The 26,494-nt window shown below is 42.5% G+C and overlaps 1 protein-coding gene across 4 annotated transcripts in view; it reads right to left on the minus strand.

Moving 5' to 3' along the window:
* The window catches only part of slc44a5b (solute carrier family 44 member 5b), a 52,961-nt gene that overhangs the window by 25,668 nt on the left and 799 nt on the right, over positions 1-26,494 (minus strand). For all 4 annotated transcript variants that reach the window (XM_036977856.1, XM_021603365.2, XM_036977855.1 and 1 more), the window contains exon 2: positions 3,603-3,651. In XM_036977856.1, coding sequence (XP_036833751.1) covers positions 3,603-3,651 — 49 coding nt within the window. The remainder of the gene's footprint in view (positions 1-3,602; positions 3,652-26,494) is intronic.

Raw genomic sequence — 26,494 nt, forward strand, 5'->3', positions numbered from 1 at the left:
CAATGCCAAATCCCAGTCATAGTCTAAAAGTCTTAGATCTCCATAGCTGAACCAAAATCTCTTGGCTAGAACAATATCCTTTCCCCTGCTGGGTTGGTATGTACAGTGCCTTGCGAAAGTATTCGGCCCCCTTGAACTTTGCGACCTTTTGCCACATTTCAGGCTTCAAACATAAAGATGTAAAACTGTATTTTTTTGTGAAGAATCAACAACAAGTGGGACACAATCATGAAGTGGAACAACATTTATTGGATATTTCAAACTTTTTTAACAAATCAAAAACTGAAAAATCGGGCGTGCAAAATTATTCAGCCCCTTTACTTTCAGTGCAGCAAACTCTCTCCAGAAGTTCAGTGAGGATCTCTGAATGATCCAATGTTGACCTAAATGACTAATGATGATAAATACAATCCACCTGTGTGTAATCAAGTCTCCGTATAAATGCACCTGCACTGTGATAGTCTCAGAGGTCCGTTAAAAGCGCAGAGAGCATCATGAAGAACAAGGAACACACCAGGCAGGTCCGAGATACTGTTGTGAAGAAGTTTAAAGCCGGATTTGGATACAAAAAGATTTCCCAAGCTTTAAACATCCCAAGGAGCACTGTGCAAGCGATAATATTGAAATGGAAGGAGTATCAGACCACTGCAAATCTACCAAGACCTGGCCGTCCCTCTAAACTTTCAGCTCATACAAGGAGAAGACTGATCAGAGATGCAGCCAAGAGGCCCATGATCACTCTGGATGAACTGCAGAGATCTACAGCTGAGGTGGGAGACTCTGTCCATAGGACAACAATCAGTCGTATATTGCACAAATCTGGCCTTTATGGAAGAGTGGCAAGAAGAAAGCCATTTCTTAAAGATATCCATAAAAAGTGTTGTTTAAAGTTTGCCACAAGCCACCTGGGAGACACACCAAACATGTGGAAGAAGGTGCTCTGGTCAGATGAAACCAAAATTGAACTTTTTGGCAACAATGCAAAACGTTATGTTTGGCGTAAAAGCAACACAGCTGAACACACCATCCCCACTGTCAAACATGGTGGTGGCAGCATCATGGTTTGGGCCTGCTTTTCTTCAGCAGGGACAGGGAAGATGGTTAAAATTGATGGGAAGATGGATAGAGCCAAATACAGGACCATTCTGGAAGAAAACCTGATGGAGTCTGCAAAAGACCTGAGACTGGGACGGAGATTTGTCTTCCAACAAGACAATGATCCAAAACATAAAGCAAAATCTACAATGGAATGGTTCAAAAATAAACATATCCAGGTGTTAGAATGGCCAAGTCAAAGTCCAGACCTGAATCCAATCGAGAATCTGTGGAAAGAACTGAAAACTGCTGTTCACAAATGCTCTCCATCCAACCTCACTGAGCTTGAGCTGTTTTGCAAGTAGGAATGGGGGAAAAATTCAGTCTCTCGATGTGCAAAACTGATAGAGACATACCCCAAGCGACTTACAGCTGTAATCGCAGCAAAAGGTGGCGCTACAAAGTATTAACTTAAGGGGGCTGAATAATTTTGCACGCCCAATTTTTCAGTTTTTGATTTGTTAAAAAAGTTTGAAATATCCAATAAATGTTGTTCCACTTCATGATTGTGTCCCACTTGTTGTTGATTCTTCACAAAAAAATACAGTTTTATATCTTTATGTTTGAAGCCTGAAATGTGGCAAAAGGTTGCGAAGTTCGAATACTTTGGCAAGGCACTGTATGTGTGCTGCTACTCTAAGTGCTGTGAGGCAGTGGGTACCGGCTGGCATTCCTGTCAGTGACATGTGAAGCTCTGTGACAGAGTGTTCTATTCGTAAAGCTGACTCCACTTGGGGAGCCATTGGTGCCATGGCTGTGGTGGTGATGACCGGTCGACGCTGCCACAGAATAGCGTGGCTGAAATTCTGGTGTGTCACCATTGGCCGACTGTTTCCACCACACAATGGAAATTAACAGGGAGAGAGTTTGGGAGAGAGGGGTAGAGATAATGGATTCTCACATGTTGAAACACACCGGGAAGTTTCTCAAGGTCTGGAGAGCCAATAGATATAGCAGTGGAAGGCACAGGGGTTTTGAATGTTTTTCAACTTCCCTGCAGAAGTCTCAAGGACAAATTTACAGTCCATGTATGTGTATTGACTAAAAGGTGTGCAGTCCACTATTCAGGGCGGGACGATACCAATATCGGGATATTTTTTTCAAGGCAAAAATGAAAACAAAGCAGACCTGTATGTAAAATATTGTGTGCTGTAGCTTGGAAAATAAATAAAATGTGACTCTGGATGACAACATAATGATGTTGGTTTCCAACATTAGGGCTGTTTTCCTAAAGAATTGAAATCTGCTTCACATTTTGTTTCCTTGCCACGATACTAATGGGAATCCCGATACTGGTATCGCGCCGGCCCTAGTCAATGGCATCATTCAATTCATACATTATTCAGATGTACTTTATGGATTGATATATCACCCGTACCGCAGCATAATGGAAGCCGGAATTATTCAGAGCTACAAGGCATCTCCATTTTCTCTACTCTTTTAGAGGACTGTTCAATAACCACAGATACAGACTTAATTTAGGCGGTGAGCTTCTGAGAAAAAAAGACAACCGAAGGAGAGTCAGTCCTCTCTCAGTTCTCATTTAAAAAGAAACTCTAAGCCAGATAAACATCAAAGTGTCTTCACTTTAGTCCACAGCTGTAGGAGTAAAACGAACTGGAGAGGGTGAGATAAAGGCTCGGGGGGGGGGGGGACATGCTTTCCCCAGCAGTGTATATGAAGCTGGTCCTGAATATGTCTATTCTACAGTATGAAGTAATGAAACGCTTCAGGGCAGAAATTAGTGGTGTAAAGAGTAAAATCACAAAGTTGAAAGGCTATAAGACATACACACAGCTGCATCCTAAATTGGTAATTGAGAAATCTTGTTTACGATGTTGTCTTGTGGGATGGCGGACTCCAGTGAGAGCCAATGACAATCCAAACAAATGTAAACAAGACATAACAACAGGACATTGGTATATGTACTAGATAAAGCCAGGCATTCAAATAGAAAGGACGTAGCCAGGTTATACATGAATGGTATATGTTGGAAAGAAGTACTTAAATTGGCTGCTTCCCTGTGATATACGAGTTTGTGTTCCTCCGGTCTCCCAGGCTGGTTAACAATGTGTGTCATTGGGCTAACGCCAGCCGATCGTGTGACTAATAGCTATTGATCTGTGTGATGTAGCGAAGACAGCTGCCAGCACTCAGCCTCCCTCTCCATTAACAGTGCCTGGCAAATTATCAATCCGTCAACACATAGAGTGACGTGCAAAAGAGCTTATGAAACAATGAGGTTCATATTTTTATTTGGAGATAATAGAAGAAGAATACAATAAGATGTGTAGTGGTTTTGATAGAATGCACAATTCAATTATATGGCAGATTGAGAAGAAGACGATAGGCCCATCTTTGGCGCAAATCAAAAATCAACCTTTGGGGAATAACTATCAGTACGCTGTTGAACGTCCAACGTGGAGTCAATTACAAGCGCATTACTGAACATGTTTCTATTGCTTCTTCGTGCAAGGGAAGTTGGAGGAGACCAGAGGATACAGTACCTGTTATGGATAGGTCCTCTGAAGCCCGGGTCAAACTTGCGTGGCTCACCTGTAAGCGAAGCAGATCATTGCATGGTTAGCCTCTAACATGCAAAACAACTGTGCCCTTGGTGAACTACAAGGCTTAGAAACAGGAACATCCACAGTAAATCTCCAATAACCAGACAAGTGACATGTAAGAGAGCAAATTATAAGTTATTGCATGTAGACTTAGACTATAGAGCAGAAACTGTCCTCGAGAAACATACGATAACTGCACATGGCATTACTGACAGGAATGCTCATGGCGATCAATGAGAGAGTAAAACAACAGCACACGTACCATTAGTCATAATATTGTGTCTGGTCCTGTCCTGCAATAAACATAACATGCAACTGCCTGGGAGGGCACTAACTATCCCAGTTCACAAGTCCTTTCTGTGTCTGTGTCCAAAATGGCACCCTATTCCCTATATAGTGCACCACTTTTTACCAGGACCCATAGGGCTCTGGTTAAAAGCAGTGGACTATGTAGGGAATGGGGTGCCATTTGGGACACATCCTATGTAGCTGTACTGAGGTGCTAACATGATGCCAAGCTACTATAGATCAGGGGTTCCCAAATTCAGCACGGGGGAACATTCCACGTCTATTTCTGTCTTATACTCTGTACACAAGCCTCTTGTTGGTGGAAGGCTTATTTCCTGCAATCCTACACATTTTGTCATAGGGTGAACAGAGCATTTTGCAGTTTTAAAGCTAATTGTCTTGTAATTCTATACATTTTGCCATGTCGTATGTGTATTCATGTGATATTTGAGTGACTCAAAGATTACAACAAAATCTATGGACTTAAAAAACATTAGCTGGCATAGGCTAGTGGTTCTGGACATTTCTGACAAGTTATAAATAGATCTCTAAGGTATGCAATGACAAGAGGAAAACTGATGATGCATTACCCAATTTCAAAATTGCACCTTGTGCATTCTACTATTACAACTTTCAAGAGTAAGTTGAAAGCCGGACTGAGTCCCACCCCACAGTTTGGGAACCACTGCTACAGATAACAGAAAGTTCTGTGTTTCACACAGAGCCTTTGGGGGTATATAAATCATCGAATTTAACTGCACAGAAGCACAGAAGGCATATCTGGGTCACTGCACAGGAATCTCCACTTGACCCTGTAAATGTTATCAGTCCCACTTTAAACACACTATACACCACCCCACGTGGCCCTCCTAAAAATCTGGTTATGTGTGTGTGTGTGTATATGTGTGTGTGTGCATGCGCACGTGTGTGCCTGTTGCCTGTAAACTTGTGTGTGTGTGTGTCGACGTGTATGCCCACGTGTGTGTATGCATAATGCATATGGTTTGCTAGTGCCCCCATGGAGTTGCAGTATGAACGGTTCCTGTGAGCACATTCATCATCACACAGAGTGTAATTTCTCAGAGCAGCATGAGTGGGCTTATCTCCCATCTGCCTGTCTCTGAAGACCTGCTTCTGCTCTGAGAGATACAGCTCACTTGGCAGAACCCAGAACCATGGATACTGTACTATGCACTGGGCCTCCTAACTGAGCACTCATTAATCACTGGATGTCATTGGCTGAGACGGCGAGAGAGTGAGAAAGACGCATGGAATCACTCTTATGTCGATGATCAATCCCATGGCTGTGATGTTCATCTTTTCTGGTTGAAGACATTCTCTGAGCGGCACTGTTAGGATATTCAGGGATGACATTCGGAAGAGTCATTAGTTAATTAGCATAACATTCGGAAGAGTCATTAGTTATTTAGCAGATGCTTTTATCCGAAGCGATGTACAGAATGTATCAGATCCAAGGGAATTGAACCCATAACCCTTGCGACAGAAACACTATAATCCAAACCACTGAGTATGGAGCCTATTGTTCTGTACTGCTGTTGTGTTTTGATTCTAAATAAAAAGATGGGGACCTTGGAGATTTTCTTGGATCTCTCAGCCAAGGACACGTAGACACAGGACCAGGTGCAGTCGTAGTTGATGTGTGTTAATAGCCTGGTCATGTTTTGCATGACAATGACCACAGGAGTTTGCAAAACAGCCCAAACAGATCTGGGACCAGGCTAGTGTGTGTGCTAGTGCCTTATACAGCACATTTACTTATTTTAATTGGCAAACTACATCGATATGATAGAGACACGGATGCAAATTGATGCTATAAAGATATGAGACATCAATGATGCAGTGAAATGCCATTTACTGTACTATGGCAGTATGCTTTAGCTTGCCATGTTCCAAGACGTGAAGGTCATGACAGCAACAACATCTATTTCCTTAGGCAAAAGCAGCAACAAAAAAAAAACTTGGCATTAAAATCAGTGCAAGATGTTGGAATGGGACCCAGGACACCTGCACCAGGTATAGACCTGGGGTTTTCAAACTGGGATCCGCGGACGAGGTACTGCAGGGGGCCCATGATTTTATTTGGGAGGGGGGGATTTTGGGGGATTTTTTATGTGGAACATTATTATTTTATGACCATCACTAGCTGCAACAGAATACCTTCGCGGATACCCTTTTTATGTCTCTGCATCCAGGAAATTACAGTCATTGGAGCATTTTATTTTTTTTTGTATAGAAAATTCTTAGGCAGGCCGTCTAAGTGTTAATTTTAAAGAATGGAAAATCTGTTTCAGTGTCAAGTTAACATTACTATCTTTGAAAAGTAAAGCCTCGTTCACACTGTAGGCCTTATTAACGCTCAAATCAGTTTTCCTTTTCAAATCCGTTTTCTTACAAGTGACCAAATCGTATGTGTGTGTTCTGACAAAAGTCCTTTGCTGACATGGCTACGCTAGTTGACATGGTAACGATGGGTCCGCGCACAGTGGTGTAGGCTAATTTATGGTGGTGCTCATGCTCGTGCAAGCTAAGGTGACAACAATGCCTGCCATGGACATTTCCCAGTTGCTTTGAATGTTCAAAATTGTAGTGTGATAATGATCTGACTTACAAAACAAGTCCTTTTTGGCTAGCCAAAGCAGTCAACTAGCTAGCTAGGTAGCTGCTTCGCTTTCTAGCACATTCCCTATTTGTTTGTGGACAATTACCAAGCTAGTTAGCTACCACATGTCCTTGTCAAACTGTCAACAGAGTAGCTAGCAAGCAACAAGATATGCCAAATAACAATGTAAAAACCACTTGAGGGGCAAATATATCCAATTGGCCAAGAATCAGATTTGTATCCGACTTCAAATAACCCATGAAGGTGGTTTTAAAATGTGGCTTAAAATATCAGTTTCCATGTGCTCTTTGGCTGTTCAGACTTCAAGAAAGAGAACAGTTTTGAATTGAATATGATTTATTTTTATATGATTTGAGTCACTTCTAACTGACAATAAGAACAAGGCTTTACAATCAAATAAAAGCTAGACACTCGGGGAGAATCAAAAGCGGAGAAACATAGCATTAGCCATGGCAAAATGCATAGACTTGCAGGAAATTAGCTTTAAAACTGCAAAATTGTCTCTCAGCTCCATGCCAAACTGTTTAGAATTGCTGGAAATTATCTTTACAACAGCAACATTTTCTCTACACCGCAAAGATACCTTTCTAGCTAATAGACTTAGATGTTAGTTTCCACTTCCTCTTCCAATGAACTGTGGGGAGGTCAAAATAATGACACTGTCTACCAAATCTATTAATTTGAAATATTGATTACTTATTTTCCATTAACATTCACGACAAGACATTACTTTTTTGTTGTTGATAACATGATGGGGGTCCCTGGGTTGCCGGTTTGCCTGTGTGGGGGGTCCCTGGGCAAGAAAAGTTTGAAATCCCCTGCTATAGACGCTTCCAACAGAACTTTCACAGCCAGCTCGAGTAACTGGCAATGACTATTGGCCAAACAGACTCGCCATTGACAATTCCTACAGTATATGGCTTCAGAGTAGATATTGAAAGTGGGTCCTGTGCAGTAGGAGATTGGTTGGATCTGTGTCAGCACTTCCGCAAGGCGTATGATACTAATAGAAACTTGCTACCTTTCTGTGATGCATCATTAGTTGCCTTAAGTTGTTTTTATATCCCGGTGGATGTTCTTACAAACCGGTGGCTGGCAGGTTGCATCACATTAACTCATATCAGAGCTAATTAGAGCTCCAGCTGCCGGGGGTTGTGAGCTGGCTATCTGTTGGACCGGAACTCAAGCAACCAGGCAGAATGCAAATCGATTTGCATTTTTTCATAGATATTGCTATGTGTGTGAATATTTCAAGCGACTGAGTGCTCCCTGGTCTTTGTCAGCCATCGTGGTGAAAACAGACGGGTCGGTATCAAGGGGAGGATTGAGGATGGGAATTCATACAGAGATGAAGGGAAGCCAACGGCAAGAGGACAGATTGTGCAACAGCAAGGGGCAGGAGGAAATTGTCTTGGGAGAGCCTGAGATATCGCTCTCTCTCTATGTCAGTGATGAACACTCAGTAAGTCCATGCAGAGGCCCGCCAGTGTGTTCTACTGGGGAACCAATGGGGGCCGTGGGCATCAGCCTCTTGTTAGGGTGTAAAAAGCGGTCACCAGCTTGGCGATCAATGTCTATACCATACTATTGGGTGCATATACTCACAGACCTAAATGCAAGTTTCCAGAGCACTCTTACAACATTAATCAACAACATGAGTGGCTGAAATTCACTAGATTCTCATCAGTACAAACACACCAAACCAGGATTTGCTTATTGGGCACAACCTGTGAATCCTGAACGCTTAGCTTTATTAGTGTACTCACCACAGTAGCCTGGCATTTCCTCCTCTCAGAAGGCCTCTGAGCTTTATTCTGGTTCACAAAACTGACTATAGACCCATTATACATTACCGGCGGGCCCGACATTCACCAGTAACACTGAACCACCAGTATACTTGGCCTTGGTTGATGACTGTACTCAGACTTGGCCAGTGCAAAGAGAGTAGTGGATGTGTGATGTGTTGCTGGGGTCAGGATGAACGAAGGGCTATAGTCAACAAAATGTGGAAAATGCCTGCGAGGCATATTGTGGCAGTTAGATAACATCATTGTGTTGGCTCTGTTGAACCCGTGCACAGCAACATCGAGGGTGCAAACTGATGGTGCCTGATGTCCTAAAGATAGCAGCATCATTTTTGAAGGTAAATATTGAACTTTTGCTAAATAAGGTGTTCAATAAACAGTCAAGTAACATATACTTATTTCAAATTTGATTCCCCAGCATTTAGAACTGCATGATTTTCTAAGCTTTGACTGTCATGTTTCTAACTAATTACTTCAAGAAATGTCTTCAAATGTGTCTGTCCCATTTTGTTTCCAAAGGCTGAAGTTAATTGAGAATTTCTGTGCAGCCCTGAAGATCATACTGTATGTGTAAGCACTAAGCAGAGGTGAATAAGGCTTGGAATTGTGAGTCAATGCTAAGAATTTTGTCAAAGGGAATGGACTAAATGTGGAAGAAAAATGTTAAGACACGCTGCAATCCTTTTTCAGGATAATGCACATCATTTTAAATTCTAAATTGCTGATCTGCAATGAATACACCTAAGTACTAATTCCACTGTCCACACCAACATTGATGGTTTTTGGTCGTTTTTGGTTTTACTCTTATCAAAACATTGCATCTTTAATTTACAATCTGTAGAAACTTTGAGAATAGAAAGGTGCAACACTTTTGTCTAGCACAATTGAAACATATATGGCTAATAGAAGCTGAAGGGTCAGAGTAAAATTTGTTTTTTTTAACAAAAAACATAACTAATGTAAAATATGTGTCTGTAAAATGTATATGGTATGTATGAGCTGGAAGTAGAAGCCTAAGTATTGTTGTCTATTAGTTTACACAAATTAGGGGAGGGATGATAGGGTTAGGGTAAAATAATAAAGAAGGAACATATATTAAAATAAATATTTACCAAAAAAATGATATGATGCAGATAATTACATTGATAGAAGCCACAATCTGTCTGCAATGTTAAAGCAGTTCTACCCCCTAAACATCTACCCAACACATTGATGGTGCCTGCCTGATGTCTTTATGATAGCAGCATCCTATTTGAAGGTAAGATTGAACTTAAATGGAATATCAGTTCAATAAACGCTCAAACAATTTTCTGTACAGCTATGAAATCAGATGAAATAACCCACCAAAGTCAATCAACAACCCATATTCAGTTCTAGAATAGTTTTAAATAAAATATTTACAGATTAAGAAGTAACTCAGTGTGTTTAGTTTATGTTACATTTAAAATATAGATATTTTTAGATCCATTTCCACAATGCATTAGATAATATAAAGATTTGGCCAAATCATATATTTTTCAGACACATTTTTTAAATGCAATTGTCTCAAGGCTTCAAAATCCTTTTTTAACATGTCTCCTCCCCTTTATCTACACTGGTTGAAGTGGATTTAACATCAATAAGGGATCATAGCTTTCACCTGGATTCACCTGGTCAGTCTATGTCAGGGAAAGAGCAGGTGTTTATAATGTCCAGATGTATTTCAATGTATTAAATACATTTTTGATAAATATATGATTTACGTATGAAATTAGAGATGACGGTGCATGTTGTGCACGTAGGGCACAGACAAATAGGTTGTCTGTAGTAGAGGTCGACTGATTATGAATTTTGAAAACTATTTCCCTCTATACCATTTGTATTTCATTAACCTTTGACTATTGGATGTTCTTATAGGCACTTTAGTATTGCCAGTGTAACAGTATAGCTTCCGTCCCTCTCATCGCTCCTCCCTGGGCTTCGAACCAGCAAGGCTGAGCGAAGGCTCAGAGCGAGTGACGTTTGAAATGCTATTAGCGTGCGCTAACTAGCTAGCCATTTCACTTCGGTTACACCAGCCTCATCTCGGGAGTTGATAGGCTTGAAGTCATAAACAGCGCAATGCTTGATGCACAACGAAGAGCTGCTGGCAAAACGCACGAAAGTGCTGTTTGAATGAATGTTTACACGCCTGCTTCTGCCTACCACCGCTCAGTCAGATACTTGTATGCTCAGTCAGATTATATGCAACGCAGGACACGCTAGATAATATCTAGTAATATCATCAACCATGTGTAGTTAACTAGTGATTATGATTGATTGTTTTTTATAAGATAAGTTTAATGCTAGCTAGAAACTTACCTTGGATTACTGCATTCGCGTAACAGGCAGTCTCCTTGTGGAGTGCAACGAGAGAGAGGCAGGTCGTTATTGCGTTGGACTAGTTAACTAAGGTTGCCAGACTGGATCCCTCGAGCTGACACGGTGAAAATCTGTCGTTCTGCCCCTGAACAAGGCAGTTAACCCACCGTTCCTAGACCGTCATTGAAAATAAGAATGTGTTCTTAACTGACTTGCCTAGTTAAATAAAAGGTATAAAAAAAATAATACAAATAAAAAAATCGTCACCCAAAAATATCGATTTCCGATTGTTATGAAAACTTGAAATCGTCCCTAATTAAATCGGCCATTCCGATTAATCGGTCGACCTCTAGTCTGTAGTTATCTGTAGGTAGTATGTGTCTGTAGTTGGTTTGTGTTTACAGTGTTTAAATATGGAATGAGGATGTTAGCAATATGTATACACAAATGCAATGTACAGTTTGCAAGTATGTGTGATGTGTGCTGTAGTGAGGGGTTAGTCTTGCGAAGCCAGATGCCGTAGTCTAGACAGAGGCTAGTGGCCATTATTTGTCCAAGCAAATAACAAGGCTCAGCAAATCTCTCATGTCTAATGTTAGCAATTTTTGTAGGAGAATTTCATCATCCAATGGAGATTTCATCATCCAATGCAAATGAACTGGTCATTATAGCTACTCTCTGGGGCATTGAGAGCAGACTGGGTATGGAATTACATATCACAAATCATTGTACTCCAATCCCATTTGCATCCTCTGTCTGCCAAAGCTAAAGATTATGGGTCAATCTACACCACAGCATTGACCTGCCATCATTGACCGTGACATAACAGATTGATGGTTTAACAAAGTTGTGTCACTCCCCTCAAATTCCACATTCCAATCATTCAGTGGTTAATCAATGGATGTCCTTGAAGATATACACTCACCGGACAGTTTATTAAGTACACCCATCTAGTACCGGGTCATAACCCCCCCTCTTTGCCTCCAAAACAGCCTGAATTCTACAAGGTGTTGGAGACATTCCACAGGGATGTTGGTCCATGCTGACGCGATGGCATCATGCAGTTGCTGCAGATTGGACGGCGGTACATTCATGCTGCAAACAACCCGTTCCATCTCATCCCAAAGATACTCTATTGGGTTGAGGTCTGGGGTCTGCGCAGGCCACTCACTGTCATGTTCCAGGCAATGTTTTCACACTCCTCAATTGTTCAGTGTTGGTGATCGCGTGCCCACTGGAGCCGCTTCTTGTTGTTTTTAGCTGATTTGAGTGGAACCCAATGTGGTCGTCAGTTGCAATAGCCCATCTGTGACAAGGATTGACAAGTTGTGCATTCCGAGAGGCATTTCTGCACACGACTGTTGTACTGTGCCGTTATTTGTCTGTTTGTGTCCTGCCTGTTAGCTTGCACGATTCTTGCGATTTTCCTTCAACCACTGACATCAACAAGCTGTTTTTCGCCCACAGGACTGCCGCTAACTGGATGTTTTTTGTTAATCGCACCATTCTCGGTAAACCCTAGACACTGTCGTGCGTGAAAAGCCCAGGAGGGCGGCCGTTTCTGAGATACTGGATTCGACGATCATACCACACTCAAAGTTGCTTAGGTCACTTGTTTTGCCCATTTTAACATTCAATCGAACAGTCACTGAATGCCTCGATACCGGTCTGCCTGCTTTATATAACAAGCCACAGCCATTTTCCTAAACGGGGTGGAGTACCTAAAAAAAATTGTCCGGTGAGTATTATAGGAGAGTTTCAACTAGACAGTCTTCGTTTCAGTCAGGCCGATTCCAAACAGTAAGCTGAGTGGTGGGAAGCAACTTCAAAATGCCTGTGCTGGAGCCTTTCCAAACGTAACAGCCCGGCGTGGGGTGATAAAGCTCAGCGCTTCAGGGAAAATCATTTGAGGGTGTTTTTCATCATGTTGTATTTCAAGTTTTTTGGTGGAAGAGAACATAATGCTGTTACTACTGGAGCCCTCCTGATGGGGCTGGTTGTAATAGTGTAGACTTATGGAGTTCGTGCCCAAACTGATTCACCAGGCAAATAGTCTGTCTGATACCGGATAATATAACAATTCATTCAGTCAATTCTTGGTCTAGTTCCATGTGAGAGCAACGTAGATATAGCAGAAACTAAAATGTATCTTATTACTGGGAGAGAGAAAAAACTACTAGGCAAAGATCTTTTCAAATCACTGTAAATGTAAAAATTCTCTTTTACTGAACTGAATTGTGTCATTAGCCTTGGTCGGACTGGATGTCCTTGGTAGAGGGCTGTGATAGGGCTGAAGAGGCTTTGTAAAAAGGCTAGAAAGGGATGCCAGACTGACTGTATTTGTGTCTGTTATAAAATCATTATTCAGGGATGAGGTAAGGCCACAAAAACAGCAGTATATTCCTTGATTAAATGCCTCTTTATGGAGATATATATTGGGCTTTTGTATTTTTGGTTGTCCTCATATACACTGTTGTCAATGTCAACCCAAGTACAGTATGGCACTGTTTCCCCTTGCTCTCATCTCTCTCCCCTCCTCCTCCTCCGACTTTCTCAGCCTTTCCCCATAAACACATCCAGTACACAGACACAACAACACAGGCGGACACAGGCACCAGTGTCCTCATGTTCCACTATGTAACACAGGCTTCTTTCATAGGGTGGCCAGGCAAACGGCTCCACCACTGCAGGTGCAGCGCCTGGGTTGGAGCTGAGACGCCTTTCAGTTGGCCTTTTCCATTCTGCCCATTCATGAACATAATTAGACGGAGTGGCTGGCTGCAGAATGTCGGGTGTTTCTCATCTTTGAGGGTCGGGTGTTTCTCAACCCCTTTCACCCTTTTTTCAGCATGGTGTCATGCAGGAAAAAAAAACTTCAACGTTCCGCATTGCAAATATCAACAGCTTAGCAAAGCAAGCACAGCGTGCAGGTTTGAGAGAACTTCTCTTTTCATTCATATTTGATGAGGCAAAGCCTTATTCTAAATTCAAATTTTTTATTTATTCATTCATCAATCTACACACAATGCCACATATTGACAAAGCAAAAACAGGTTTTAGACATTTGAAATATCACTTTTAAATAAGTATTCAGACCCATTACTCAGTACTTTGTTGAAGCACCTTTGGCAGCAATTACAGCATTGAGTCTTTTTTGGTTTCTCCCATTCTTCTCTGCAGATCGTCTCAAGCTCTGTCAGGTCTCCAGAGATGTTCGATCGGGTTCAAGTCCGGGCTCTGGCTGGGCCACTCAAGGACATTCAGAGACTTGTCTCGAAGCCACTCCTGCCTTGTTGTCTTGGCTGTGCGCTGAGGATCGTTGTCCTGTTGGAAGGGGAAATTTCACCCCAGTCTGAGGTCCTCAGTGCTCTGGAGCAGGTTTTCATCAAGGATCTCTCTTCACTTTGCTCCGTTCATCTATGCCTCGATCCGTACTAGTCTCCCAGTCCCTGCCGCTGAAAAACATCCCCACAGCATGATGCTGCCCCTACCAGGCTTCACCGTAGGGATGGTGCCATGTTTCCTCCAGTTGTTTCCTCCAGTTCAATCTTGGTTTCATCAGACCAGATAATCTTGTTTCTCATGGTCTGCGGGTCTTTAGGTGATTTTTGGCAAACTCCAAGCGTGCTGTCATGAGCCTTTTACTGAGGAGTGGCTTCCGTCCGGCCACTCTACCATAAAGGCCTAATCGTTACGATTTGGTCCTGCGGTACATACCTACACGTACGCTACGGTCAAAAGACGCAGGCCTCCTTACTGTCCCTAGAATTTCTAAGCATACAGCTGGAGGCAGGTCTTTCTCCTATAGAGCTCCATTTTTATGGAATGGTCTGCCTACCCATGTGAGAGACGCAGACTCGGTCTCAACCTTTAAGTCTTTATTTTATTGAAGTCCTATGATTGAGTGTAGTCTGGCCCAGGAGTGTGAAGGTGAACGGAAAGGCGCTGAAGCAACTAACCACCCTTGCTGTCTCTGCCTGGCCGGTTCCCCTCTCTCCGGTTCCCCTCTGGGATTCTCTGCCTCAAACCCTGTTACAGGGGCTGAGTCACTGGCTTACTGGTGCTCTTCCATGCTATCCCTAGGAGGGGTGCATCACTTGAGTGGGTTAAGTCACTGATGTGATCTTCCTGTCCGGGTTAGCGCCCCCTCTTGGGTTGTGCCGTGGGGGAGATCTTTGTGGGCTATAGTCTGCCTTGTCTCAGGATGGTAAGTTGGTGGTTGAAGATTTCCCTCTAGTGGTGCTGTGCTTTGGCAAAGTGGGTGTGGTTATATCCTGCCTGTTTGGCCCTGTCCGGGAGTATTGTTGGACAGGGCCACAGTGTCTCCTGACCCCTCCTGTTTCATCCTCCAGTATTCATGCTGCAGTAGTTTATGTGTCGGGGGGCTAGGATCAGTCTGTTATATCTGGACCCTTTATCCTGTCTTATCCGGTGTCCTGTGTGAATTTAAGTATGCTCTCTCTAACGCGCTCTCTAATGCTCTCTCTCGGAGGACCTGAGCCCTAGGACCATGCCTCAGGACTACCTGGCCTGATGACTCCTTGCTGTCCCCAGTCCACCTGGTTGTGCTGCTGCTCCAGTTTCAACTGTTCTGCCTGCGTCTATGGAACCCTGACCTGTTCACCGGACGTGCTACCTGTCCGAGACATGCTGTTTTCAACTCTCTAGAGACAGCAGGAGCGGTAGAGATACTCTGAATGACAATTACTCCTGAGGTGCTGACCTGTTGCACCCTAGACAAACACTGTGATTATTATTATTTGACCCTGCTGGTCATCTATGAACATTTGAACATCTTGGCCATGTTCTGTTATAATCTCCACCCGGCACAGCCAGAAGAGGACTAGCCACCCCTCATAGCCTGGTTCCTCTCTAGGTTTCTTCCTAGGTTCTGGCCTTTCTAGGGAGTGTTTCCTAGCCACCGTGCTTCTACATCTGCATTGCTTGCTGTTTGGGGTTTTAGGCTGCGTTTCTGTACAGAACTTTGTGACATCAGTTGACGTTAGAAGGGCTTTATAAATGCATTTGATTGATGGATTGATTGATTGGTGGAGTGCTGCAGAGATGGTTGTCCTTCTGGAAGGGTCTCCCATATCCACAGAAGAACTCTAGACCTCTGTCAAAGTGACCATCGGATTCTTGGTCACCTTGTTTTTTACTCTGACAAGCACCTCCAACTGTGGGACCTTATAAAGACAAATCATGTCCAATCAATTGAATTTACCACAGGTGGACTCCAATCAAGTTGTAGAAACATCTCAAGGACAAAGGTTAACAGGATGCACCCGAGCTCAATTTCAAGTCTCATAGCAAAGAGACTGAATACTTATGTAAATAAGGTATTTCTGTTTTTATTTTTAATACATTTCAAAAAAAATCTAAAAACCTGTTTTCTCTTAGTCATTATGGGGTATTGTGTGTAGACTCCACACACAGAGACATGTACAAAGCTCTCCGTTGCCCTTACCATAACTCTACCCTGCAAAGCGCTACAGAGGGTAGTGCGTACGGCCCATTACATCACCGGGGGCCAGGTTTCCTGCCATCTAGGACCTCTATACCAGGCAGTGTCAGAGGAAGACCCCAAAAATTGCCAAAGAATCCAGCCACTCTGCTACCGCACAGAAAACGGTACCGGAGCATCAAGTCTTGGTCCAAAGGCCCCTCAACAGCTTCTTCCCTCAAGCCATAAGATGGGTGAACAGCTAATCAAATGCCTATCCGGACTATTTGCATTGACACCCCCCCCCCTTTTTTTTTTACGCTGCTGCTACTCACGGTTTATTATCTATGCAGAGTCACTTTACCCCTACCTACATGTACATATTACAATACCGGTACAGCCTGTGTATATAGCCTCATTATTGTGTTCCTTTTTTAAACTTTAGGTTATTTAGTAAATATTTTCTTAAGTCTTATTTTTCTTAAAACTGCATTGTTGGTTAAGGGCGTGTCAGTAAGCATTTCACGGTAAGGTCTACACCAGTTGTATTCGGTGCACGTGACAAATACAATTCCACTTGATTTGATTTGAAAACCGTAGCAGTTCTTTGAGGCTCATCTTCTTCTCTCTGGCCTGTATACTGTATCGACCCAGTCCGTCTGTGTTGTGTTCTGTCATAACCCTCCACCAAACCCAACTTATCACAAGCTTGGGACACCAAGGGTCAAGAGAGCGGATCTTTAGGGCAGACCTTCGGCTTCAAAGTGTTATTAGTATATTAGTAAACCCCACTGAACGTGCGAGCATGCACACACACACACACACACAGTGAGAACTGCCTTAACATAAAACCGCGCTGAGCCTCACATTGGGTGCAGCATGCTGATCACACTACCCACTCTCCCTGCTATGGCCCAACCTAAATAAAGGATTTGGAATCCATCACAGAAGAAATCAAAGCGGTCTAAACACTCTAGAGGGCTGTATTATATTTTAGTTTATTAGGACATGCATACACAACCACTCTCTTTCTCTCAGCACTGTTCCCTATCGCTCTCACTAATGTCACATACACCTGGAAAAGTCTATCCTCTCCTTTAACAAACTAGAACTCCCAAATGTCTGCACTTATATCAGACTCCTGAGTCCTCACTCAGCTTAACTCAATTACCCCCAATAGATCCTCTGCCTATGCAGGAATCAAATCCACAACTCTGACTTAACAACCACCATGCTCCAACCAACTGAGCCACCAGAACCACAGATGCACTGTGGCTGGCATATCTGGAGTGGACTTCAACATAGGAGCAATATTTAAACAGCCCCCTGTTCCAAAACCGTAAGACACCACACTGACATCCACTCTCTAGGAGGGAGAGAGGCAGCAGGGCACAGGGTGGGCTCCCCCAGGGGGTTAGGGTTAGCATTTTAGTGTCAGCCTCTGACAGCTAGCCTGCAGCAGACAGAGCCAGAGTAGAGAGAAAGAGAGGCAAGCAGGCAGTGTGTTTGGGGGACTGTGACCTTGGCTACTTGTTTGATGTAGCAGGGTGTGATGGGAGGTGGGGGGGGGGGGGGGGGGGGGGGGGCTAGGTCCCCAGGCATGTCACTAGCAGCCCTGTTTTCCTGTGAAATGAGTCTCATTCTGGACCAGTGACAGGCTCAACTGGCTTTGGTTTGGGTTTATATGGATTTTAGTGGTGAGACGCGGGAAACGACGCCTGTTTATTAATCTCGATTCACGTTCGGGGACTTGTGTAATATGTAGGTTTGGGGAGAGGCACCACAGTTTAAATGCTAAATCAAGTACACACACAAACGCATGCAATGTTGTTCCTTTATTGTTATTAACACTACACATTGCATTTCAGACTAAATCCTCTCCCTAATACAGTGATCAAATCAAATCATATGTGATTGGTCACATACACGTATTTAGCAGATGTTATTGCGGGTGTAGCGAAATGCTTGTGTTCCTAGCTACAACAGTGCAGTAGTATCTAACAATTCACAGTAATACACACGGAAAGCGGTACCAGAGCGCCACGTCTAGGTCCAAGAGGCTTCTAAACATATTTTACCCCTCAAGCCATAAGACTCCTGAACATCTAATCAAATGTGACACTTCAATGACGTGCACAACAACTCTCTAATATCAGTCTGTTGCCAATTTGACTAAAGTTGCATGTGGCGTTACAGCCAGTACCCAAAACAATCACTTAGTTAACTTAATTGATTAAGTGACAGTAAGAATTGATTTTGGGGCCTTGAGGGAGGGCCAGCCTCTTAATGTGGTTAATGTTCATTTAGAACCTCTTGGTGCTTATCCTCAGGCTAAGGGATTCTCATAAGCCTATGCCTCAAGCGCTTTTTCCTTTCTCGCTCTCCTCTCTCTATTTCTCAGTCATTTTCTAATTCACATCAATGTGGAGTTGGCTGAGAACCCAGTATAATAGCATATCCCTGAAGTGTTTTACATAAAGGCCCTCACCTCTGCAGCCCCACGTACAGAATAAATAGCACGGGAGCAGCAATCGATGACTTTCATCTCAGGATAATGATCCAGCTGTGTGTGGAATCGGTTGTTGGACCTGAATCATTCGACACCGTGTATTCTCCACCACCGTCATCATGATCCCCGACCTCACAGTATCACAGACTCAAACAAAGACCTGAAGCTGTTTGCATGCTGCGATTGCAGCCGTCTCATTCACTCTGTCTTTGGGTTGTGCTTAATAAATCACTGTCGTTGTAAGTTAGCCCAGCAGTCCAACACAGAGAGGGACTGTATCCATGCTGCAAATTGGATATTGAAGCAACGCCTGTGTGCATAGCGTTGCCTGAAACAAAGAGACATAGTTGTCCATTTAGAGCCAACTCTGTTCAATTTGCGCAGGGTCAAGAAAAGGCAGTTCATGTTCGCCTGACTTGATACAATGTGTGCTTGTGGAAGTTTTTAACTGACTCAAGTCTGTCATCATCTCCGAAACTTCAGGCAACCGTGATAGGCTCCACTGTAATAGTCTGAGGAAAGTGCTGAGGCATTTCACATGGGAAGAACATAACCTTGTTCAAAATAATGAGTACGAGCATCATACAGAGTAAACGAAGGTGTGTAGGAGTACCACACTGTGATACCATCAGTCTTCATATTGAGTGAGTGGTAGAAGAGAGCCGAGGCACTTAAAAGCCAATCATGGGTGTAAAAATGCCACACTCAGGCAAGCTGATCATGCGAGAAATGTGTTAATTATTAAGGTGCCCAGCTCATCATTTTTTGACGGTGAACGCTACTCTATCTAAATTGTCACTTAATAACGTTTTTTTGATTGTCTGTGAAAAAGCACTGGAAGTGTGAAAGTTGGTGTGTGATAGAATGTGCACAAACTGAGCATGTCTGCAAGTGTGTATCAAATCTATGTGTATTGTTGCTTGCTTGCCTAGTGTGTGTGTGTGTGTGTGTGTGTGTGTGTGTGTGTGTGTATGTGACTATCTCATCCATTTCCATTTTGCTAAAGGCAGGTTGGGGAGGACGATAGACTTTTTACCCCTAGTATCCCTCTCTGCCTGTGAAAGACCATTTGGACAGGCTGGCTGACTGAGCAACAGCACCAGAGAGAGGCCATTTGAACAGATCAGCTGACCTAAACATGGGGAGTCAGCACAACTCCATCCCATGCGCCACTGACTAAGTCTCCAACTGCCCAGGTTGCATTTAAAGACGCAGAGCCTCAATTCCCTTCTCAGATGGAGGAGCTTATTCCCATCCTTTAGATAATTACAGCAACGTGTTGCATTGGAGTGATCAGGTAGTTTACACCATAAGCATACAATCAAATGTTGAAACTTTATGTTCAGAATGTTGCAGTAAAGCTTTCTCTCTAGCTCTGCTTCATCACAGTGTTAAAGGGATAGTTCAGGATTTTGTGTGAAGCCCTTTATCTACTTCCCCAGAGTCAGATGAACATGTGGTACCGTTTTTATGTTTCTGCGTCCAGTATGAAGGAATTTGGAGGTAGTTTTGCGAGACTTCGTTAACTAGCTTAGCGCAAAGACATGCTAGCCTTTCCCGACAACATCCAGTCTTTGCGTTAAGATAGCGCTGACACTAGTTAGCAGTGGGCGCAGAGACATAAAAATGGTACCATAAGTTCATCTGACTCCGAGAAAGCGGATAAAGGGCTTCATTGCCAAAATCCCGAACTATCCCGTTAAAGTGTGGGCTGAATCCTGAGTTTGGGGTAAGAGGTCAAACTCCAGCTGACATGCTAGAAACATGATTGGCAGGGGCCTGGAGTCATGGGAACCGAGTGACACACAGGGTTAGTGTGGAGAGAGATGACAGACACTGCAACTTTCCCATGAAGTCATACTGAATATACGGACCATGACACTCACTAACAATGACAAGTTCTACTATAGACACTCCCCTACATATTTATTTAGAACTTGTCTCTATACTTTGGCTCTATACTCCAGCATTGTGTTTTATGAGGTGACAGTACATAATGTCACCTTTTATGTGAGGATATTTTCATACATACAGTATCTTTTTTTATACCATTTAGAAATGAAAGCACTTTAAGTATCTAGTCCTTCCATTTGAAGGCGTTATAAGTATTTGGACAAATTCACTTATCGTGTATTGCACTTAGTCAAACGTCTAGTATTTGGTACCGTATTCCTAGCACGCAATGACGACATCAAGCTTGTGACTCGACCAACTTGTTGGATGGATTTGCAGTTTGCTTTGGTTGTGTTTTAGATGATGCTATGCCCAATAGAGATGAATGGCAAATAATGTATTGTGTGTCATTTTGGAGTCACTTTTATTGTAAATAAGAATAGAATATGTTTCTGAACACTTCTACATTAACGTGGATGCTGCCATAATTAAGGACAATCCTGAAAGAATCGTGACTAATGATGAGTGAGAAAGTAGCAGATGCATAAATATCATACAACCAAGACAATCCTAACCTCTCCAGTTGGTGGTAATGGTGATAGGTTAGCATGTTATGGGGCATGACCTTTCTGCATCTATAACTTTCTCACTCATCATTATTCTCAATTCATTCATGATTATCTGTAATGATGGTAGCATCCACATTAAAGGGATACTTCAGGATTTTGGCAATGAAGCCCTTTGTCTACTGCACCAGAGTCAGATGAATTGGTGGATAACATTGTTAATGTTTCTGCGTCCAGTATAAATCACGTTAGAGGTAGTTTGGCGAGCCAAGGCTAACTAGCGTTAGTGCAATGACAAAGTCTATGGTAAAACTAGCCTGCTAGCTTTTACCATAGACTTCCAGTCATTGTGCTAAAGTTAGTTAGAAATTTCCTTCAAACTGCACAGAGAGAGATAAAAATGGTATCCACAAGTTCATCTGATCCTGGGTAAGTAGATAAAGAGCTTCATTTTCATAATCCCGAAGTATCCCTTTAATGTAGAAGAGTTCAGAAACATATTATATTCTAATTAACAATAAAAGAGTGGCGCCAATATGACACAATACATTACTTACCATTAATTTCAATTGGGCACAAAATAATCCCAAAACACAACCAAAACAACTGCAAATGCATCCATCATGTTTATAGAGTCACAAGCTTGTTGTAGTCATTGCATGCTATGAATATGGGCCCAAATACTAAACTTTTGATTCAATTGAATACACTATATGACACATTCAAATGGGGGGACTAGATACACTATACAGTGGCAAGAAAGAGTATCCGAACCCTTTGGAATTACCTGGATTTCTGCATAAATTTGTCATCAAATTTGATCTGATCTTCATCTAATTCACAACAACAGACAAAATAGGGTGCTTAAACCAATAACACACAAATTATTGTATTTTTCTTGTCTATACTGGGTACATATTTTAAACATTCACAGTGTAGGTTGGAAAAAGTATGTGAACCCCGAGGCTAATGACTTCTCCAAAAGCTAATTGGAGTCAGGAGTCAGCTAACCTGGAGTCCAATCAATGAGACGAGATTGGAGATGTTGGTTAGAGCTGCCCAGCCCTGTAAAAAAACACTCACAAAATTTGAGTTTGCTATTCACAAGAAGCATTGCCTGATGTGAACCATGCCTCGAACAAAAGAGATCTCAGAAGACCTAAGATTAAGAATTGTTGACTTGCATAAAGCTGGAAAGGGTTGCAAAAGTATCTCTAAAAGCCTTGATATTCATCAGTCCACGGTAAAACAAATTGTCTATAAATGGAGAAAGTTCAGAACTGTTGCTACTCGCCCTAGGAGTGGCGGTCTTGCAAAGATGACTGCAAGAGCACAGCGCAGAATGCTCAATGAGGTTAAGAAGAATCCCAGAGTGTCAGCTAAAGACAGGCTAACATCTCTGTTGATGAGTTTACAATACGTAAAACACTGTAAAGTATGGTGGAGGAAGCATCATGGTTTGCTGATGCTTTGCTGCCTCAGGGCCTGGACAGCTTGCTATCATCGACACAAAAATATATTCCCAAGTTTATCAAGACATTTTGCAGGAGGCTATCTGTCCGCCAATTGAAGCTCAACAGTAGTTGGATGATGCAATAGGACAACGACCCAAAACACAGAAGTAAATCAACAGAAGAAAATACGCTTCAACAAAAGAAAATATGCCTCCTGGAGTGGCCAAAGGAGGGTCAACCAGTCCAAGGGGTTCACATACTTTTCCCACCCTGCACTGTGAATGTCTACAGACTGTGTTTTTCTTTTGTTGTGAATTAGATTAGATCACATTTTATGACACATTTTTCCAGAAATCCAGGTATTTCCAATGGGTTCACATACTTTTTCTTGCCACTGTATATACACATATTCACTTAGTGTTTTCAATTTAGTCAAAAGTTTAGTATGTGGGTCAATACTCGTAGCATGCAATGACTACATCAAGCTTGTGACTCTATAAACTCGTTGGATGCATTTGCAGTTGTTTTGGTTGTGTTTCAGATGCTGTTGTGCCCAATATAAATTACTGGTAAATAAGATATTGTGACATATTGGAGTCACTTTTATTGTTAATAAGAATAGAATATGTGCAGTATCAGTCAAAAGTTTGGACACACCGACACATCCCTGGGTCGCGAGCGACTGGAACGAGCTGCAACAAACACTCAATCAAATCAAATTGTATTAGTCATATGCGCCGGATACAACAGGTGTAGTAGACCTTACAGTGAAATGCTTACTTACAAGCCCCTAATCAACAATGCAGTTAAAAAAATGTTTTAAAAAATGTGAATAAGAAATAAAAGTAACAAGTAATTAAAGATCAGCAGTAAAATTACAATAGTGAGACAATATATAAGGGGGTACCGGTACAGAGTCAATGTGCGGGAGCACCGGTTAGTTGAGGTAATATGTACATGTAGGTAGAGTTATTAACTAAAGTGACGATGCATAGATAACAACAGAGTAGCAGCAGTGTAAAGGGGGGGGGCAATGCAAATAGTCTGGGTGGCCATTTGATTAGATGTTCAGGAATCTTATAGCTTGGGGGTAGAAGCTGTTTAGAAGCCTCTTCGACCTAGAACTGGCGCTCAACCTCAACCTTGCCAGTTGGTCAGCGCATTCTTGCAGTACACGTCCTGGTAATCCATCCATGCATGTTTCAGTGTTATTTGCCTCGTGTCACTGGGCAGCTCTCGGCTGTGCTTCCCTTTGTAGTCTGTAATGGTTTGCAAGCACTGCCACATCCGATGAGCACCAGAATCGCTGTAGTACGATTCGATCTTAGTCCTGTATTGACGCTTTGCCTGTTTGACGGTTCGTCTGTGGGCACAGCGGGATTTTTTATAAGCTTCCGGGTTAGAGTCCCACTCCTTGAAAGCGGCAGGTCTAGCCTTTAGGTTAGTGCGGTTGTTGCCTGTAATCCATGGCTTCCGGTTGGGGTATGTACGTATGGTCACTGTGGGGACTACGTCATCGATGCACTTATTGATGAAGCCAATGACTGGAACATCCCGGAACATATTCCAGACTGTGCTAGCAAAACAGTCCTGTAGCTTAGCATCTGCTTCATCTGACCACTTTTTTATTGATCGAGTCACTGGTGCTTCCTGCTTTAATTTTTGCTTGTAAGCAGGAATCAGGAGGATGTAATTATGGACAGATTTGCCAAATGGAGGGCGAGGGAGAGCTTTGTATGCGTCTCTGTGTGTGGAGTAAAGGTGGTCCAGAGTTTTTTTCCCCCCCTGGTTGCACATTTAACATGCTGATAGAAATTTGGTAAAACTGATATAAGTTTCCCTGCATTAAACTCCCCGGCTACTAGGAGCGCCGCCTCTGTGTGAGCATTTTCTTGTTTGCTTATGGAGGAATACTGCTCATTCAGTGCGGTCTTAGTGCCAGCATCAGTCTGTGGTGGTGTGTAAACAGCTACGAAAAATACAGATGAAAACACTCTAGGTAGATAGTGTCGTCTACAACTTATCATGAGATACTTTACCTCAGGCGAGCAAAACCTCAAGACTTCCTTAGATATCGTGCACCAGCTGTTATTTACAAAAATTGAGCACACAGCCATGCAACGTCCATAGACAAACATTGGCAGTAGAATGGCCTTACTGAAGAGCTCAGTGACTTTCAACATGGCACCATCATAGGATGCCCCTTTCCAACAAGTTCATAAAATCTCTGCCCTGCTAGAGCTGCCCTGGTCAACTGGAAGTGCTGTTTTTGTGAAGTGGAAACGTCTAGGGGCAACAACAGCTCAGCCGAGAAGTGGTAGACCACGCAATCTCACAGTACGTAACCTCTATCTGTCCTCGGTTCCAACACTCACTACCAATTTCCAAACTGCCTCTGAAAGCAACGTCAGCACAAGAACTGTTCTTCTGGAGCGTGATGAAATGGGTCTCCATGGCCGACCAGCCGCACACAAGCCTAAGGTCACCATTCTGTGCTTCCAACTTCAAATCAAATGTTAGTTGTCACATGCGCCAAATACAACAGGTGAAATGCTTACTTACAAGCCCTAACAACAATGCAGTTTAAAACATTTATTAAAAAATAAGAATAAGAAATAAAAGTATCAAATAATTAAAGACCAGCAGTAAAATAACAATAGCGAGGCTATATACAGAGGATACCGGTGGCAACAGTTTGGGGAATGCCCTTTCCTGTTTCAGCATGACAATGCCCCCGTGCACAAAGCGAGGTCTATACAGAAATGGTTAGTCGAGATCGGTGTGGAAGAACGTGACTGGCTTGCACAGAGCCTTGATCTCAACCTCATCGTACACCTTTGGGATGAATTAGGACACCGACTGTGAGCCAGGCCTAATCGCCCAACATCAGTGCCCGACCTCACTAATGCTCTTGTGGCTGAATGGAAGCATATCCCTGCAGAAATGTTCCAACATCTATTTGAAAGCCTTCCCATAAGAGTGGATGGAGTCTGTTATAGCAGCAAAGGGGGGACCAATTCCATATTAATGGAATGATTTTGGAATTAGATTTTTGACGAGCAGGTGGCCACATACTTTTGGTCATGTAGAGTACATGAAGTGCATTCATTTCAAAATGGTAAAACAGATAGCTATGCATGAAAACATTTGATCTCAAATTCAAAATGCTGGAGTATAAGAGCCAAATAAAAAAAATGTTGCTTCACTGTCTAAATAAATACTAGGGAAGTGTAGCCTACCTTTGCCTGTTGTCTCAAAGACTACATTGTGGATAAGATACTGTATGTGTTCAGATAAGCTGCTTGGACTGGGCTGGCTCACACACTGGTTTCAGCTATTCAGCTATTATAAGGATGACCCAATTATAATGATTGATCATGCACAGTAATGATTGATTATAATGAGGGTCAAGCCATCCTATAATCATGACCTTAAAATCACTACTTATAAGACGTTGTGACATGTACTTTCTGTAATAACAACAGACATGAGTAAAATAGCCTTCAGTGTATTGACTATTACTCTGTAATTACATAAGCCATAGCTAGAGCTTACATAGCTCTGCCTGCAATACTGTATCAGTGCTCCTTTGTCTAATAATCTGCGGCAAACTGTGTTATTACCGTATTATTGCTCATAAAAGCTGTCATTTCACACTTGAAATACTGTAGTTATGTGGCTTCTATGGCATCTGGCACGAGTCCAGGATTATATCATTTTCATAAACAACCTAACAAAGAGGACCAGCTAATGGACAGTCAATCTGCCCAGAGATTGAATATCCATATGCCAACCAGTCCGAAAACTGTCACTTAGGGACAAAGGGAAACAAATACTCTCTTTACATTGCTTGCCTATTTGCCAAATAACAATGGACATTGTTTATGAGCATT

This window comes from Oncorhynchus mykiss, chromosome 5, assembly GCF_013265735.2.
Source record: "Oncorhynchus mykiss isolate Arlee chromosome 5, USDA_OmykA_1.1, whole genome shotgun sequence".
In the NCBI taxonomy this organism is placed as follows: domain Eukaryota; kingdom Metazoa; phylum Chordata; class Actinopteri; order Salmoniformes; family Salmonidae; genus Oncorhynchus; species Oncorhynchus mykiss.